Below are 18,002 nucleotides of genomic sequence, written 5' to 3'. Positions count from 1 at the left end.
TGACACAATAATTAATGTTTGTAAATATTTTTATGCTAAGTAGATTTTAAAAAATTATTTCATAAAGCATTTTGCCTATTTTCATAATAAAATAATTTTATTACAGTAATTTATATTAATGAATTATCTGAGATAAAGAAAAGATAAAAATATAAAAGAAGGAAAGAAACTACTTTTGGTTCTGAAATTTAGGAGTGATAATTATTTACAAACTATATTTTACTTAAAAGTAACTCATTCTATAAGAATTATCCAGTGAATGTACCAAAATGTATCCTGAATCTTCCTAGCAGAGATGTGATTATGTAGGTCTGAAGTAGAATTCAGAAACTTCTGTTTTAAGTAAGCAGCTCACACAATTCTGAGTCAGGTTGTACAGCAGACCATATAGACTGTTGTTTTCTTGTTTATTTCACAGCCAAATCTATAATCATCTTCAATATGTATAAAAATTATTGTATTTTCCTAATATAATCCATTTTCTGTATTCTCCTAGAATGGTCTATATATCTCTGACAGTTACACAATACAATCCACTAAGGCAAGAGGAGCTAGGGCTTTTTTTTTGTCTCTTTAATTTCTAGTCATGTATTATTTATAATTATATGATTATGATATGGAATATAATAATATACTATAAACATTTATAAAAAGGTAACTTACTTAAAGCATGGAAATTATTTAGCATTTTTGTTTCTGGGATACTATACTTTTTATGATGCAGTATTAAATGTTTTGTATTTCAAAGTAAATATTAGACAGTTTACTCTTGACAGTTAACTGCTTTTTTGTTTGTATGTTTCCCTCCTCCCTTTGTCTCCTTATCAGGTGATGCTTTTCCATGGACCATCAGCTTGCATCATTTTAGCATATATACCCTTCTTGGAAAACAAGTGACACTTTGCCTAGTGGAGCCCATGGGTTGTACCTCTACTCTGGCTGTCACATCTCAAAAACTACTCACCACAGGACCTGATGCAAAACATTCATTTGTTGTCTGTCTCCATGTTGACCTAGAGTCTCTAGAGATAAAATGCTCTAGTCCCCAGGTTGGTAATTTTGATTTATAAAAAGAAAGCTAAAACTATATTTTAAGAAAAAAGCTAAGATATATTTAAGAACAATTTTAAGGAGAAAATTAAGATATATTTTAAGAACAATTGTCATCAATTTTTATTGAAAGTTTTCTCTCTATTAAGTACTCTAAATGTTTTTTAAACTGTACCATCAAGATAGGAGTGGTTAGATTAAGTATTGCTTTGAAGCTCTTTCAAGTTTTGTAATGTGAACTCTTCTGAAAATGTAATGATGGCTGCATCTTTTGGCTGATGGAATGAAATCAGTTGCAGATGTAATGTGTTTAAACACTGAAGAACTGTTTTATTTTCAGGTTGGAAGGGTCTTTTGAAGCAATCAAGTATAATTTTCAATGAGATTCTCACTCAGAACCTCTGCTCATTTAGCAATATTTTAAAAAAGAAAAGAATAGCACTGTTTACAACTTTAGAAGTTATTTGTAATACCATAAGATTTCAGTTGTCACAAGCCAATCATGTTGTGTTCTGCAGTTTTATAATATTAGTATTCATGTTACATTTATGTGTGTAATATATATGTAACTATATATATAACTATATATGTTACTCCATCTATATAACTCTCTCTCTATATGTATGTATATATGTATATATCTATATCTATATATATGTATATAGTGCCAGCACTAGCATTGAAAAGGCATTCTGTTTCTGATTTGTGACCCTAGCCATATTTTATCTTATTTTGAAACAGTGTCACTAAATTGCTGAATGTGGCTTTGCATGTGCAGTCCTCCTGTTTCAGCCTCCCAAGTACTAGAGTTACATATAATTTAACAGTTGTTTCTTTAACCCAGAGTAGATTGTAATATACTTTCCAGATAGATTGTTAATGTTCAATACTTCCAAAGCTATATTTTTAAAACAGTTCCTTTTTTTTTTTTTTTTTTGGTGGTGGTACTGGGGATGGAACCCAGGAGCCTTCTACCACCAGGTTACACTCCCAGACCTATTTTATATTTTATTTGGAAACAAGGCCTCTTAAGCCAGCTGAGGCTGGCTTTGAACCTGTGCAATCCGCCTGTCTCAGCCTCTCAAAGCACAGGGATTATAAGCATTACGATATTATTGGATCTGATAAATTAACAATCATGAATTTGTTTTTATTCTAGCTTTTAAGCCAGTTTTTAACAAGTTTTTTAAGAAGTTAATTCTAATGTCTTTTCATATTTTATATAGTCCTCTTAATAATGCCATTCTTTTTTTTTCTTGTCCTTACCATTCTTGCTTTACCATAGACTATATAGAGTTTGGTTTAAGTGTGTGTGTGTGTGTGTGTGTGTGTGTGTGTGTGTGTGTGTGTGTGTATAGATAGATAGATAGATAGATAGACAGACAGACAGACAGACAGACAGACAGACAGACAGAGAGACAGACAGAACTTAACTCAGGCATATTTGACCTCTGAGCAAATACCCAGCCTTTAAAAATTTTGTTATTTGAAACAAGGTCTTGTTAGATTGCTGAGAGCCTTGCTATATTGCTATACATGTTTTTTTGTTTGTTTATATTTGGTTTTGTGGGGTTTATTTGTTTGTTTGCGGTACTGGTAGTGAAACCCAGAAGCTTTCTTTTTTTCTTTTTTCTTTTTTTTTTTTTTTGGTGGTACTGGGGTTCCTGGAAGCCCTTCTACCTCCGGGCCACACTCCCAGACCTACTTTTACATTTTTGTTTGGAAACAGGGTCTCCTAAGCCAGCGTGCGCGGCTGGCTTCGAACCTGCGCGATCCTCCTGTCTCTGCCTCCCAAGCGCGGGGATTACAAGCGTGCACCACCACGCCCGGCAACCCAGAAGCTTTCTACTTCCGGGATATACTCTCAGACCTGTTTTATATTTTATTTGGAAACAGGGTTTCACTAAGTTGCTGAGAGCCTCACTGGGAACCATGATCCTCTGGTCTCTGCCGCCTGAATGCTGGGCTTGTAAGCATGTGCCACCACAACTGGCTTTGTGTGTTTCCTTTTGAAAAACGATTTACTTGGATTTATTGCCTAAGTCATGTTACTTATTTGATCACCTTTTTTATTCTTTTGCTATTGAGTTTTTTATGTTCTTTATGTTTTCTAGATATGAACTGGTTAGATATATGATTTGTAAATACTTCCCCCTTTTGTAGGTTGTCTTTCCACTCTCGCAGTGTTGCCTTTGTTGTTTACTTTGATGCAATCCAATTTCCTTTTTTTTGCTTTAGTTTCCTATGGTTTTTGATTTGTTTTGTTTGGTCTTGTCAAAAAAATACCCCATTGCCCATTACCCATTCCAGTGTCTTTAAGTGTTTTCTCCTATCTTTCAACATGGAGTTTTATAATTTCAGGTTTTACATTTAAGTCTTTAACCCATTTTTAGTTGGTTTTCATATATGTTGAGAGACAAGGAGCTAGTTTTATTCTTCTGCATGTGGACATCCAGTTTACCTTGCAGCATTTTTTCAAATTGAATCTTATTATTTTAATTGAATTTAATTAGTTCAATTTTAATAAAAAAAGATGTCTAAGGTTTGCACCATTGTTTGCTGGGTGCTTTAAATATAGCATACTTATGAACTTTTTATTAATTTATTGGCATTGGGAATTGGTCCAAGGGCATTCTACCTCAGAGCTGTATCTCCAATTCGTTTTATTTTATTTTATTTTTTTGTGGGTCTGGGGATGGAACCCAGAGTCATTCGACCTCCGAGCTATACCCCTTGCCCAATTTTTTATTCTTTATTTTGAAACAGGGTCTCACTGAATTGTGGAGGGCCTCATTTAGTAGCTGAGGCTGTCCTCGAACTGCGATCCTCTGGTCTCAGCCTCCCATGTGTTGGAATTATAAGCATGCACCACCATGCCCGGCTCTTATTTTATTTTGTTGTTATTGTTTAGCAAGGTCTTGCTAAGTTGCTAAAACCCGCAATCCTCCTGGTTCATTCTTTCAAATACTAGGATTATAGCTGTGTACCACCCTGGCCTGGCTACTTGATTATATTTATACACTAATTTTTAATGATAATTTTAAAGGTATTAAAAATAGTGACAATAAAAGCAACACCATTTCTTTAAAATAAATAAACCTTCTGTCCTTAGAACTGCGTAAAATTTTTCTTGCCTAGTGGCAAACACCTCACCTGTAATCCCAGTATTTTGGAGGATGAGACAGGTGGATTACAGGTTCAAGGCCAGTCTCAGCAAATTAGTGAGGCCCTCAGCATCTTATTGAGACCTCATTTTTTAAATCAAGGCAATACAATATAATAGGGCTGGGATTATAGTTCAGAGATAGAATGCCCCAGGATTCAGTACTTTTTCACAAATGATGTATGTACAATTTGTTTCCTTTGGTTTTACTCTCTTTGTTTGGCAGCTCTTTTATTTAAGAAAAAGGAAAATAACCTTCAATTTTTTTGCAGGGTGGGGGTTAGCAACAAAATGGTTTCTGTTTGGGGAGAAAAAGAAATACACTCATTATTATAAAGGAGAAAAATCTTTGAACTAAAATCTTCCTAAATCTTTTTTCTAAGCTCTCTAGCCATTAGATTATTTTAAAAGAAAAACAGCTATAACCTGAGATTTGAGACTTCATTACATAAAAAGCAGGAGAAAACTGTATACCCATGTACTGTTTTATGTCAAATAAGGATTGACAACAGTGTTTTTATGCATCTGTTCTGCCCACATAAGAAGCCAGCTTCGTCATCTGGATGTATCCTGGGGCTGAAACTTCTTATAAATATGAGAATTTCACTTTTTTTTTAATAGCAAGCAGAATATGGTATCCAGCTGTGGATTTGATTGTATACTGTGTTTGCATTTTTTCTCTGGGCTTATTTTATACAGTATATAGCACTATGTTGTCATACAAATTCTATGATTAATGCTTATTTATGAAATCTTGGTTAAATGTCTTAGAACTCAGTCAAACAATGTGCAAGCTAAATAGTATTTTTTTCCTCTGAGTATTTGGAATGACATCCTAGGGGAACAGTGAATTGGTTAGGCTCTTTATCCGTAGAAACATCTCATATGGACATTTTCTTTCTTCTATTTGATTTTTCTGTTTTTTACTTAATTTTGTTAAGCAGGAACTCCAGTTTCAGATTTATATTGGAAAAATAAAGGAAATTTAAGTATATAAAATACTCAGAAATAAAGATGATAGCCATTTTATATTTCACAAAATAACTACATTTACTTCGATATATGTTTTCTAATTTTGATCCCGTCTCTGTTTAAGACATTCATGTTTGTTATAATTTTGTGTCTTAAATATTCATTTTCATATTATACTATGTTTGTATTATTAAATTTTATGGTTTTTAGGGTTAATAATAAAATATCACCATACATATTTGCTTTGTAGTGTTTCCTCGGGCTCCTTAATTTTCTCATATTCAGTATTCTGGTAGGTTGTGTCTAGAAGTTGCAAAAACAGTTGTTTATTTCTCTCTCATGCTCAGGTCCAGCTCTTCTATGAACTGACCGATACTATGAAAAAGGTCTGGAATAAGATTCAGAAGAGAGGCCATCTCAGCTCACTTTCAGCCTACTCTGAGACAGTGGCCGGGCCTGTCCCTAGCTCTCCAGTCCGAAGCAGCGTCGGCACAGCTCCCCCAGATATGAGCACATGCAGCCCATCTGCTGATATTGGAACTACTACTGAGGTAAGTGTGTTTGAAATATTCTGTTACCAAGTGAAGGGTGATATATGAACGCTGAGCTACACGTCGTTTTCGAGAGTGAGGGTGACCTCACCACCGTGGAAGCTGACAGTCAGAGGCTCCTGAGGGACGGTGGTAGCAGTGGCTGTGGATTCTGTTCCTCTTTGGTCCAAGTGTTTTTATCACTTTCAGTAGGCTGTGGAGTTGTTCAGGGTGGTGCAGACTCTGTGAAATGGTAGAAGCTGAAACACAGTGAAAGTGTGTTTCTTCAGGAACATGGGAACTTAGAAGCAGAGTTAAAAAAAAAAAGGTTCTTGCACCTCAGTTCCCTGTCTCTCTGCCTCTGGCCCCTTTTTTGAATCAAGGTGTTACTGCTAGCTTTAACTTAGTGGTTCTCAACCCTATCAGACCTTTAACTTAGTGGTTCTCAACCCTATCAGACCCTTGACCCTCCCTTCCCTTTCAGTCATAAAATGCTTTCTTTTTATTTCTAATATCCCAAACTCACACAGAATGATAGTTCCCCTTTCATAATGTGTTAATTTTTTATTTTTATTTATTTTTGTTTTACTGAGGGTGGAACCCAGAGGCTTTTCTACCTCCGGGCTGTACTCCCAGACCTGTTTTATACTTTATTTGGAAACAGGGTCTCACTAAATTGCTGAGAGCCTCACTAATTAGCTGAGGCTGGCTTTGCACCTGTGCGATCTTCCTGTCTCAGCCTCCCAAGTGCTGGGATTACAAGTGTGCGCAATAACACATAATTTATAATGGCCCCTTTATTATCCTAAAATGAAAATAAACAATGTAACTTGAAAAGAAACTTTAAAAAGTGATATAACCTGTATATACATATAATTTTTAAGTATATAATAAATAAAATAGAAAGTTATTAAAATATAATAATATGCATTTCAGTATATGTGCATTTCAGTATTTGTGCATTATTAAAATATAATAATATGCATTTCAGTATATAATTATATTAAAAGAGATATTGAATTAGTAAGATACATATAATTGCCAAGCAGAGTGGTACATGCCTGTAATCCCAGTATTTGGGGGAATGAGACAGGAGGATAGCAGGTTTAAGGGTGGCCTGAGCAATTCAGCAAGACCCTCAGCCCCTTCGTAAGACTCTGTTTAAAACTAAAAATAAGAAAGGTTGGGGTGTAGTTTTGAGGTAGAATGCCCTGGGTTTAATTCCTATCCCCTTTCATATAGCAAAAAATATACATATAATTAATGTGTATGTCATGGATACAAATATACCACAAGTAGTACTATTTTTGACAATGTGAATTTCTTAGTGATCAACTTGATAAAGCTTTGAACATAGCATAATTCAATCTTTTATTTCAGTAGTTTATTTCACTTCTGCAATTCCCAATACTAAAGTCATACAAAAGTAAAAAAGCTGTTTAAATGTAAATTATTTTATGCCTGTGTGTGTGTGTGTGTGTGTGTGTGTGTGTGTGTGTGTGTGTGTAGTAGTAGTAGTAGTAGTAGTAGTAGTAGTAGTAGTAGTACTAGGGATTAAATGAGAGACATTCTAACTCTGAGCTACACCCATTCCATTTTTTATATTATTATTAATTATTATTCTTATTATTTTGGTGGTACTGGGGTTCCTGGAAACCTTTCTACCTCCGGGTTATACTCCCAGACCTATTTTATATTTTTATTTGGAAACAGGGTCTTTTAAGCCAGTAAGGCTGGCTTCGATCCTGCGTGATCCTCCTGTCTCTGCCTCCCAAGCATGGGGATTACAAGCATGTGCCACCACGCCTGGCTTTATTTTTTATTTTAAACCTAGGTCTCACTTAAGTTGCTGAGTGCCTCATCAAGATGCTGAGGCTGATCTTGAACACGCAATCTCCTTTCTCAGCCTTTCTAATACTGGGATTATAGGCATTCACTACCCCACCTGACTCCTAATATTTATAAGTAGAATTTTTACCTATGTGAGACTCCATTTTGCAGCCTGCCCTATTTACCACTGTACCTCTTTAATCTCTTAACTCCTACCACTTAATTGCTAGCCAGGGCACAAAAATTTCTGTATCAACTAAAAACATCCTCATCCATTTCCAGATAACCCCCTGCATTTCCAGATCTTACCCACTGACAAGGCCTGTTTTATTCTAGGCAGAAGTAAAAGTTAAGGGTTTATTGCTGCATAGATAACACCAATTTTACTCTGGAAATAGAGCCGTTAGCAAATATAGAAAGGGAAAACAAGTAAAGGAATTGTTACCTTTTTTTTCATCATTCATTATATTTATTTCACTAAATAGTATGGTTCAAAAAAACACAAACGGACCAGAAAACTTATACTCAAAACTAGTCCAACTAAGTGGATGGAGTTGACGCAAACCCATCCCCACATCCTTTCTACATATATGGAGCTGGAACTGCATCAGACATTGAGCTCTCATAATACACTTTGTTCTTCCTGTTGAAATATGAATGAACTCTGAACAGAAATGAATTTCTTTGAACCAAGAGAGACAAATGAAATTCTACAAGATACAGGTACTTTTAAAAAAACCTTACATAGCAAAGAAACTCAGAAAGGCACATTTCACCTGTTATAATTCTTGTACTCACTTTGAGGTACATATATTTAATTCTCTGCACGAGCAAATTTTCTCTCCTGACCATTGCAAATGTTAAGAAATACAGCAGCCTATGTAATGGGATTTCTTTCTTTCTCCAAATGAGGAAAAGGGAGAAAGTCTAGGTCTCATGAGCCCTTTTGAAGTTAATAAAATATATGTGATCTAGAGTAAAATAGTGAATTCTTTCTTGGATATTTTCAATGTTATTAGCATATAAAGCTTTGAGAAGTTTTTAGTAAAGAAAACTATAGCCAGTTATACTGGCACACACCTATAACCTCAGCTACTTAGGAGGGTCAGGCAGAAGAATCTCAAGTTTGAGTCTTGCCTAAGAAATGTACCAAGGCTGTGTCTCAAAATAGAATTTAAAAGGGTTAGGAATATAGCTCAGTGGTAGAGCACTTACCATGAACAGGCCCACAGAAAAGAAAAAGGAAAAAGGAAAAAAAATTCCTATGTAAAAAAATTGTTTTTGTGATTTTGATGAATTTCCCTATATATTTAAGTGTCACATACTGAATGGAAATACAAACTTGGCTCTTTCATTGGAGAAGTTACTGAATGAATGATTCTTTAGGGAGAGCATGTGAGCATATACTTTTTAATCTATTTGAAAGCCTTTATGCTTCTTTGGACATAGATTCCTGTACAGCTTTGTAAGTCTTTTGTTCCTCTAAGTCATAATTGTTTTAATAATCTTTTTGAAAAATTAAATCAGCCAGATGTGGTAGCACATGCTTGTAACCCCAGCACTTGGGAGCTGAGACAGGAGGATTGCAGAGGTTTGAAGCCAGTCTCAGCTACTTAGTGAGACCCTGTTTCCAAATAAAGTATAAAATAGGTCTGGGAGTACAGCTTGGAGGTAGAACGCCTCTGGTTTCCACCCCCAGCACCATAAATTAAAAAATAAATAAGTAAATAAATAAGTAAATAAATAAATAAATATTAAATCATACTTTTGTTTTTTCATGTATGTATGTATGTATATATGTATCTATGTATTGTGGTGCTAGGGGTTAAACCCAGGACATTCTAACTTTAAGCTATACTTCCAGCTCTTATTTTATTTTAATTTATTTTTTGTTTTATTTTATTTCATTTTATTTATTTTATTTTATTTTATTTTATTTTATTTTATGGTACTGGGGATGGAACCCAGGGGCATTCTACTGGCAAGCTACACACCCCAGTCTTATTTTTTATTCTTTATTTTGAAACAGGGTCTCATTGAGTTTTCAAGGGCCTCACTAAGTAGTAGCTGAGGCTGTACTCAAACCACAATCCTCCTTTCTCAGCCTTCCAAATGCTTATATTACAAGCGTACGCCACCATATCCGGCCTGTAATTTATTTTTTGAAACAGAATCTGACTAGGTTGCTGCAAGTTTTGCTAAATTGCTGACGCTGGCCTTGAATCTGCAATCCTCCTGTCTCAACCTCCTGTGTTCTGGGATTACAGACTTGTCCCACCACATCTGGCCATACTTTCATTTTTAAATTTTTCATTGATACTGTATGAATACACAGTTTCTATAAAGTTACAAATGTTTGCCAGTTTATCAAGGTGGCATAACATGAAAACACCTACAGGAGACACCACAGAAATATCATGTTTATAGTGATAAAATAATTGTATTTAATTATCATGGATGTTAAAGTTATTACATATATCTACTGTGAAAGCTAGAATACTTTTTTAAAAAACAAGTACTTTATTAAAAAATCCTTACACAAACTTTGTAGTTTTGATATAATTATCAGATAAAAGATACATTCACTTTCAAGCCAATGCTTAGAACATTTTTAACAAAAAGGTACTAGTACCTAAACATTAACAAATTGAAAGAATTCTGTTACTGCCAAGAGGTTTAGCCAAATGCCTTTTGAAAGTTTGCTACCCCTTTATTATAATAATACTTTCTATCTGTACAATATCATATAAACAATAGCACTATCTTTACACAGATTTAAATATATCTTACATATTTTGTAATTAATGATAATAGTTCTCCCCAGTCTTTTTCATGTCATTGAATATATAGAAAATTATGTTTGAATGAGGTGTGTTGGCACACACCTATAATTCCAGTATTTGAGAGGCTGAGTTAGGAGGATGGCAGGTTTGAGGCCAGCCTCAGCAACTTTGCAAGTCCCTCAACAATTTAGGGAGACCCTATTTCAAAATAAAAACTAAAATTGAGCTGGGGATTTAGCTCAGAGATAGTATGGTCCTGGATTCAGTCTCTAGTAACACACACACACACACACACACACACACACACACACACACACACACACACACACGTATGTAGGGTAAATCAGAAAAGACCCAGACTGAAATCTCCACTCACTCCAGACTTTCCACCAAAATTACGAGGGCCAATGAATGCGTGCGGCGTTGGAGCTGTGACGCGGCGGGGAGTCGGGCGCACTAGCTAGCAGCTCTGCTCAGTTATGCTTGGTAAATGTATTCTCAATACCCTCATCATTGCCCTATTAACACGATATTATTGCATTTAAATATAATTGCTGTATTGAAATTGGCTTATATTTGTAGTCCCTTTACTTCTTGTTATAATTAAATGATACTGTAACCAATAACAGTATAGGGCTACTTTTTCATGCACCCATGGCTTAAGAAAATTAAAAATTAAATTGAAGTTACACAATTTTTTAATCCTAATAAGTTTTTAAAGAATTTATTACCTGATTACAGGTATCACTATTGAGCTCTTCTGGGTAAATCTCAGTATTATCCCTGTCATTACAAGAGCTGGGAACACAAATGGAGACCCACTAAATTGAAAATATTTATATTGAATTATTGATAGACTTTTCCAGATACTCAAGATCAAATGGAAAAAAATTATCAGGGATATTTGCTTCAGTTTTTCATTTGGAGTTACTAACTGAAGCATCTTACAAGCAATATCTCTTAGTTATGAAACCAGTATTAAGAGGTGGATGATATAATTTCTATTTTGCATTGAAGAATTGTGTCTTTAGAAGTTAAATAATTTGCTTAAGGTCATAAAGATATTAAGTGGCAAAGCTGAAATTAAACCTCTGCATTCTGACTCCAGATTTTTGAACATAATTTTAACATATGAATTTTATGACCTGATCCATTGGTTAATCTTCCTTTCTTAGTGAATTGTTGTTTCCCGGTGTAGATGTGGTCTGTTTTTATCCTTTTTAGTACATGATGTTTTGTGGTATGCTTTTATCGATTCTGGAACATTCTCAGTGAGTATCACTGAGATAGTACATGTTCCATATTCCCTCGTCTTTATTCTTTTTTCTAGAATTTCTTATTGTTTTCCTACATGCCTGTATAGCCCCCCACAGCCCCCTTTGCTATTTCATTAGCTCTCTGCAGTTTTCTCTCCAAATTTCTCTAATCTCCTTTTATTTTATTTTATTTTTCTAATTCTTTAGGTGTTTCTAAACTGCTTGATTTCAGACAATGGTTGGTACTATTGGGAGGCTGCAGTACAAGAAGAGGAAAAATTGGTGTCCTTTTTTTTTCTTTTCTTAGTCCTCCCTGCTTCGATTCCATTTCCCTCTGGCACTGATGAGGTGTTCCATGAGTCTAGGCTCTGCCAGGAAAACCCTCTTCTGTGGCTTTTGTTCTCACCAAGCTTAGATAGCTCTATTTTCTTCACTTGCCTATTTAGAACCAAAGATGGTTGGTTTCCTTTTCTCACTCCTCTCTGGATCCCTCAACATCCCCTGGGAATTCCTTTAATCCTGCCCATGCCTCTGTGAGTAGTTACTTTATTGAAACCTCAAGGTGAACTTTATCTGTTGAATTCTTCTTACTGTTTTGTTTCTAGTAGCTATACTACATATATTTATTTTCTGGTGTAGCTATTCATTCTTTTGTTTCTTGAACTTTTTTTTTTTTTTTTCAGTACCGGGGATGGAACCCAGGGGCATTCTACCTCCAAGCCTCTGAGATATACCCCCACCCCTATATTTTATTCTTTATTTTGAAACAGGGTTTCACTGAGTTGCAAAGCGCCTCACTAAGTAGTTGAGGCTGGCCACAAAGCATGATCCTCCTGTCTCAGCCTCCCGAATGCTAGGATTAATAGTGTGTGCCACCACACACAGCTTTTTTTTTTTTTCTTGAACTTTTAAAATATCTATAGTTCTTTCAGATTTTTCTTAATTATTTTTTTCTTAACATGTTTCTTTGTTGTTTGTGTTTTTAATGATTGCCAATCTAGTTAGAGTTAGTTGAAATCTCAGGGTAGTTTTGATTTGCATCTCTCTGATGGTTAACGATGTTGGAACATTTTTTCATACATTTATTGGCCATTTGAATTTATTCTTTTATGAAGTATCTATTTAGTTCACTTGCTCGTGGCATTAAGTATATTCACAGTGCCCTGCAACCATAACTTGTCTATTTTCACTACTTTCCATAATTCTGAACAGAAGTTGTTTACCCATTAAGTAACTCTTCATCCCCCTCTTCCCTCATTTCTGATAACTCTGTTCTACTTTCTGTTTCCATAAATTTGCCTCTTCTAGGTAACATATAAGAAAAATCATAGAATATTTGTCTTCTTTTGTCTGTGTTTTGTTTTATTTTTGTGTTACTGGAGACTGAACCCAAGGGTGGCATTCTACCTCTGTGCTATACCATTGGCCTTATTTTATTTTATTTTATTTTATTTTAGAAACAGGGTCTTCCTAAGTGGCTGAGGGACTTGCTAAGTTTCTGAGGCTAGCCACAAACCTGCCATCCTCCTAACTTAGCCTCTCAAGCATTGGAATTACAAGTGTGCATCACCACACTTGACTGTCTTGTTTATTTCTTTTAATATATTTTTAACATTTAGTCATTCTATAATATGTAGTAGAATTTTATTGTTTTTTATGGCTAAGTGATACTAACGTGTATAGTACATTTAGTTAATCTATTCGTCTTTTCAAAGACATCTAGTTTGTCTCCACCTCTGGACTATTGTATAATTATAATGCTGCTTTGAACACTGGTGTGCAAGAATTATCTTTTAATGAAATTGTTTTGTCTTGTTCATTTCATGTGACTTGTGCCTAACAAACTATTTCAAAACTTAATGTAATACCAGAAATGCTCTTTAATTTTTCTTTACTTAGTGAATATATTGATAATTGAGATTTATTGTATTAAAAAACTGGGGAAAAGGAAAAAAATGCTCTACTAAGTCAGAAACTCAGTATTAAAAAGTATATTTACAGCCGGGCATGGTGGCACACGCTTGTAATCCCCGCGCTTGGGAGTCGGAGACAGGAGGATCTCGCTGGTTCGGAGCCAGCCTCGCTGGCTTAAGAGACTCTGTTTCCACATAAAAATGTTTAAAAAATAGGTCTGGGAGTGTAGCCCGTGGGAGTGTATCCCAGAGGTAGAAGGGCTTCCAGGAACCCCAGTACCATCAAAAAAAAAAAAAAAAAGTATATTTACTGCCAGGTGTGGTGGCACATGCTTGTAATCCCCGCGTTTGGGAGGCAGAGACAGGAAGATTGCACAGGTTCGAAGCCAGCCTCGCTGGCTTAAGAGACCCTGTTTCTAAATATAAAATAGGTCTGGCAATGTATCCTGGAGGTAGAAGGGTTCCATCCCCAGTAACACACACAAAAAAAAATTATTGAATAAAAATATTTTATTAAAAGATACTTTAACAATGATTTACATAGTAATGATTTTGAATAAAATATCTAATCATTATTATAAAATATCTTTCAATAAAATATTTTTATTCAATAAATATATTCAGTACAAATTTTCTGATTTTGAGAAGCACTTTTCTGTCATCTTAATATGATTTGCTTAGAATTATCTTGGATGGTTCAACATTATAATAATACTTAATATGTATTTAACACACTAAATGTGTTCTAGTCTATTTCAGAATTTGGGCAGAAAATATGGGCACCAAAGAGAGGCAAGAATATTGTGTTTAGTTTCCACAGTAACCTTTCAAACAAAAAAATACTATGTTAGTAATTTATTTTCCAAAAGTATTTTTTACTCCAGTCAAAAGCTAGGTAAACTATTTCTGCAATTTTTCAACTTTTTGTTATAAATTCTCTCTTTTCTCAGCCCTAAGAATTGTCTTTCTCTGACTTTGGTATAGCTATATTCTAGAGCTTATCACCTGAACAAAAATCTTACTCTTAATTCATCAATTTAAATCTATTGTGTTGGAAGAGATCCTCAGAGAGATCTTTTACATCAACATTTTCATGTTGTTTAATAGAAAATGGAAATAGTGAATTAAAGTTAGTAGCATAAAGGAAGGGATTGGAACAATCTTATTTTTTTATTTTTTATTTTTTTTAGTACTGGGGATTGAACCCAGGGGCATTATACCTCTGAGCTACACCCCCAGCCCTATTTTTTATTTTTTATTTTGAAACAAGGTCTCATTGAGTTACCAAGGGCCTCACTAAGTTGCTGAGGCTGTCCGTGAACCACAATCCTCCTGTCTTAGCCTCCCAAATGCTGGGATTATAAGCATGCCCCACCACGCCCAGCTAAACCTTATATGATTTTTAAGTTTGTAGAATTTATTTTAGAGAAATTAGAATTAGACAACTTGGGTTTTTATCTCTGTAACTCACGTTACTTAAACTCTGCTTTAGCATCATCATCTGTAAAATGGGCTTAATGTTGATACCCCTCTTAACATCTTAGTAGAACTGTTGTCTGACTTTATATCCAGTTTGTTTTATTTCCTATCAATATCATATGTCTCTATCTTATCTTTAATTTAAATAAGATTTTTTTCTTTTGTAATTGTCTCATTTTATACAAGATTTATTCCTCAATATTTGATATTTTTATTCAGTTGAGTTCATTATATATTTGGTTTATCACCACTATTCTGTTAATACCATTAATTACATTGATTGGTTTTCAAATGCTAAACTGATTTTGCTTATTTCTGGACCAAAACTCATCTTGGTTGTGATATATTTTGCTTTGAATATTGCTAGATTGTGTTTACTCAGTATTAGGATTTTGGCTTATTCATAATCAGGAGTGATACTAGCCTTTGACTTTTCTTTCTTGTAATAACTTTGTCATATTTTAGTATCAAGATCATCTTCATAATATAAGTTAGGAAGTATTTCCTTTTATTTTCTCTCCAATAATATATGATTTTCGTGTGAAAATTTTCATAATCACTATGTATCCCCATGAGAAGCAACACAGAAATCTTAATTTAAAAGGCCCTTGGAATGTGAGGGCAATCTGGCTGCGGCATCTGTCACCCCACTGATTGCCAGGGTTGATTTGGCTGATCCAGGCTGGTGTTCTCCTTTTCTCCCTCACCATTCCATGTATGTCCCTCTGGAAGCTGCATGCTCAGTCAAAGAGGACAACCTCCCCTCCCCAGAATAGAGGAGGATTGGTCTTTGGTCAAGGGTAAAGGAGTAGCTGTGCTCCCTTGCTAGAACCTCCAAACAGACTCTCAAGGTCCATTTGTAGAAGGTAGGGTAGTTGAGTTTCCAAGACTCCAGACACATCCAAATGAGGCAATGCATGTCGCAGTCTTAATGATTTTTTTTTAGAGCAAACAAATCAAACACATAAATACAAAATAATACACACAATACACACAAATTTACATGCTTCCCTTATGTGATAAATTCATAATCTATAGGTCTTTTGGAAATTGTTATGAATATATTAATTTTTTTTGCGGGTCTGGGGATGGAATCCAGGGGCATTTGACCTCCAAGCTATACCATCTGCCCTGTTTTTTATTCTTTTATTTTGAAACCAGCTCTCACTAAGTTGCAGAGGACATTACTAAATAGCAGAGGCTGTTCGCGAACCACAATCCTCCCTCTTGTCTCAGCCTCCTGAATGCTGGGATTACAAGCATGTGCCACCACGCCTGGCTGTTTTTTGTTTTGTTTTGTTTTGTTTTTAGGTACTTGGTAATGAACCCAGGGACATACTACCTCTGAGCTACCCCTAGCCCATATTTTTTATTCTTAATTTTGAAACATTTTCTCACTAAGTTGTGGAGGGCCTCTCTAATTAGCTGAGGCTGGCCCCGAACCAGGATCCTTCTGTCTCAGCCCCTCAAGTACTCGGATTACAAGCGTGTGCCACCATGCCCAGCTTAATTGTTATTTTTAAACTCTGAGCTTTCAAGATTATTAGTGAGGTTGATTTAGAAAGGGCAGTTAGGGGCAGAGTCATGTTAGGGATAGAAACCGAGTGAGCTGCCCACTTAGTATGCTTGCTCACCAGTCAGTTGCACACCCTTCTACAGAAGTAAATTGCCTAGCCATGTTAAAAAAAGAAAAGAAACAAAAAGTACATTTATTATAGATAGCTAAACTAAATAATTTGTGATTATAAGCAAAACCTCATTTTTAAATTTTAGTTGTCATACATATATGTATATATAGTATATAAATTTGTGTGTATACATACACACACCCGATTTTTTTTTTTTTTTTTTTTTTGTACTGGGGTTCCTGGAAACCCTTCTACCTCCGGGCTACACTCCCAGACCTATTTTTATATTTTTATTTGGAAACAGGGTCTCTTAAGCCAGCAAGGCTGGCTTCGAACCTGTGAGATCCTCCTATTTCCGCCTCCCAAGCACGGGGATTACAAGAGTGCGCCACCAAGCCCTGCATTACACAGAATGTTTTTTGTTTGTTTTTTGCGGATCTGGGGATGGAACCCAGGGGCATTCTACCTCCAAGCCACACCCCCTGCCCTATTTTTTATTCTTTATTTTGAAACCAGGTCTCACTGAGTTGCAGAGGGCCTCACTAAGTAGCTGAGGCTGTCCGCAAACCGCGATCCTCCAGGTCTCAGCCTCCCAAATGCTGGGATTACAAGCGTGCGCCACCACGCCCGGCTCAGAATGTTTTGATGATGTCATCTTTATTCACATTTTTTTCAAAGCTTCAGAAAAACCCAAAATTCAAAGTGAATGCTTACAATTCTGATTGTACCTAGGGTAGAAATGATTATATTTCACTTACTAAGATTTTGAAACTTAGATTACTGGCAAAATTTCATTTGAATTATTGAGCCAAGAATTTAAATACTTCATTAGCAGCCTAGTTTAAAAAGAAAATCTGGCAAGGATTGTTTCATTTATCAGTGTCCATAATTGCTTAAAATGCATTGGCTTTTAGTTAACTAAAAGTTAGATTTTTGGATTGAGAGACTGGCCTCAACTTCAATGCAAAAATGTCATTTTTTTCAATTTTTAAGCACGATTAACCTAAATACTTAAGTAGTAATCTACCTCAAATTATTATTTTAGAATTTGGTGCATACTAAATAGTATATTTAGTTTGACTTTTTTTTTTTGGTGGTACTGGGGTTCCTGGAAGCCCTACCTCCGGGCTACACTCCCAGACCTATTTTATTTTGGGAAACAGGGTCTCTTAAGCATGCGTGGTGGCACACGTTTGTAATCCCTGAGCTTGGGAGGTGGAGACAGGAGGACCACCGTGCAGGTTCAAAGCCAGCCGCGCTGCCTTAAGAGACCCTGTTTCCAAAAATAAAAAAGTATAAAATAGGTCTGGGAGTGTAGCCTGGAGGTAGAAGGGCTTCCAGGAACCCCAGTACCACCGAATAAATAAATAAATAAATAAATAAATAAATAAATAAATA

General features: G+C 35.3%; 1 protein-coding gene across 3 annotated transcripts in view; it reads left to right on the top strand.

Moving 5' to 3' along the window:
* Positions 1 to 18,002, top strand: part of VPS13B (vacuolar protein sorting 13 homolog B) — a gene marked incomplete at both ends in the record, with an annotated part of 689,491 nt that overhangs the window by 315,831 nt on the left and 355,658 nt on the right. For all 3 annotated transcript variants that reach the window (XM_080693506.1, XM_080693505.1, XM_080693507.1), the window contains 2 exons: positions 829 to 1,049; positions 5,533 to 5,736. In XM_080693506.1, coding sequence (XP_080549632.1) covers positions 829 to 1,049; positions 5,533 to 5,736 — 425 coding nt within the window. The remainder of the gene's footprint in view (positions 1 to 828; positions 1,050 to 5,532; positions 5,737 to 18,002) is intronic.

This window comes from Muscardinus avellanarius (assembly GCF_963383645.1).
Source record: "Muscardinus avellanarius genome assembly, chromosome: 4".
Taxonomy (NCBI): domain Eukaryota; kingdom Metazoa; phylum Chordata; class Mammalia; order Rodentia; family Gliridae; genus Muscardinus; species Muscardinus avellanarius.
The sequence above is the reverse complement of the archived record's forward strand: the minus strand, read 5'-3'. Positions and strand labels throughout refer to the sequence as shown.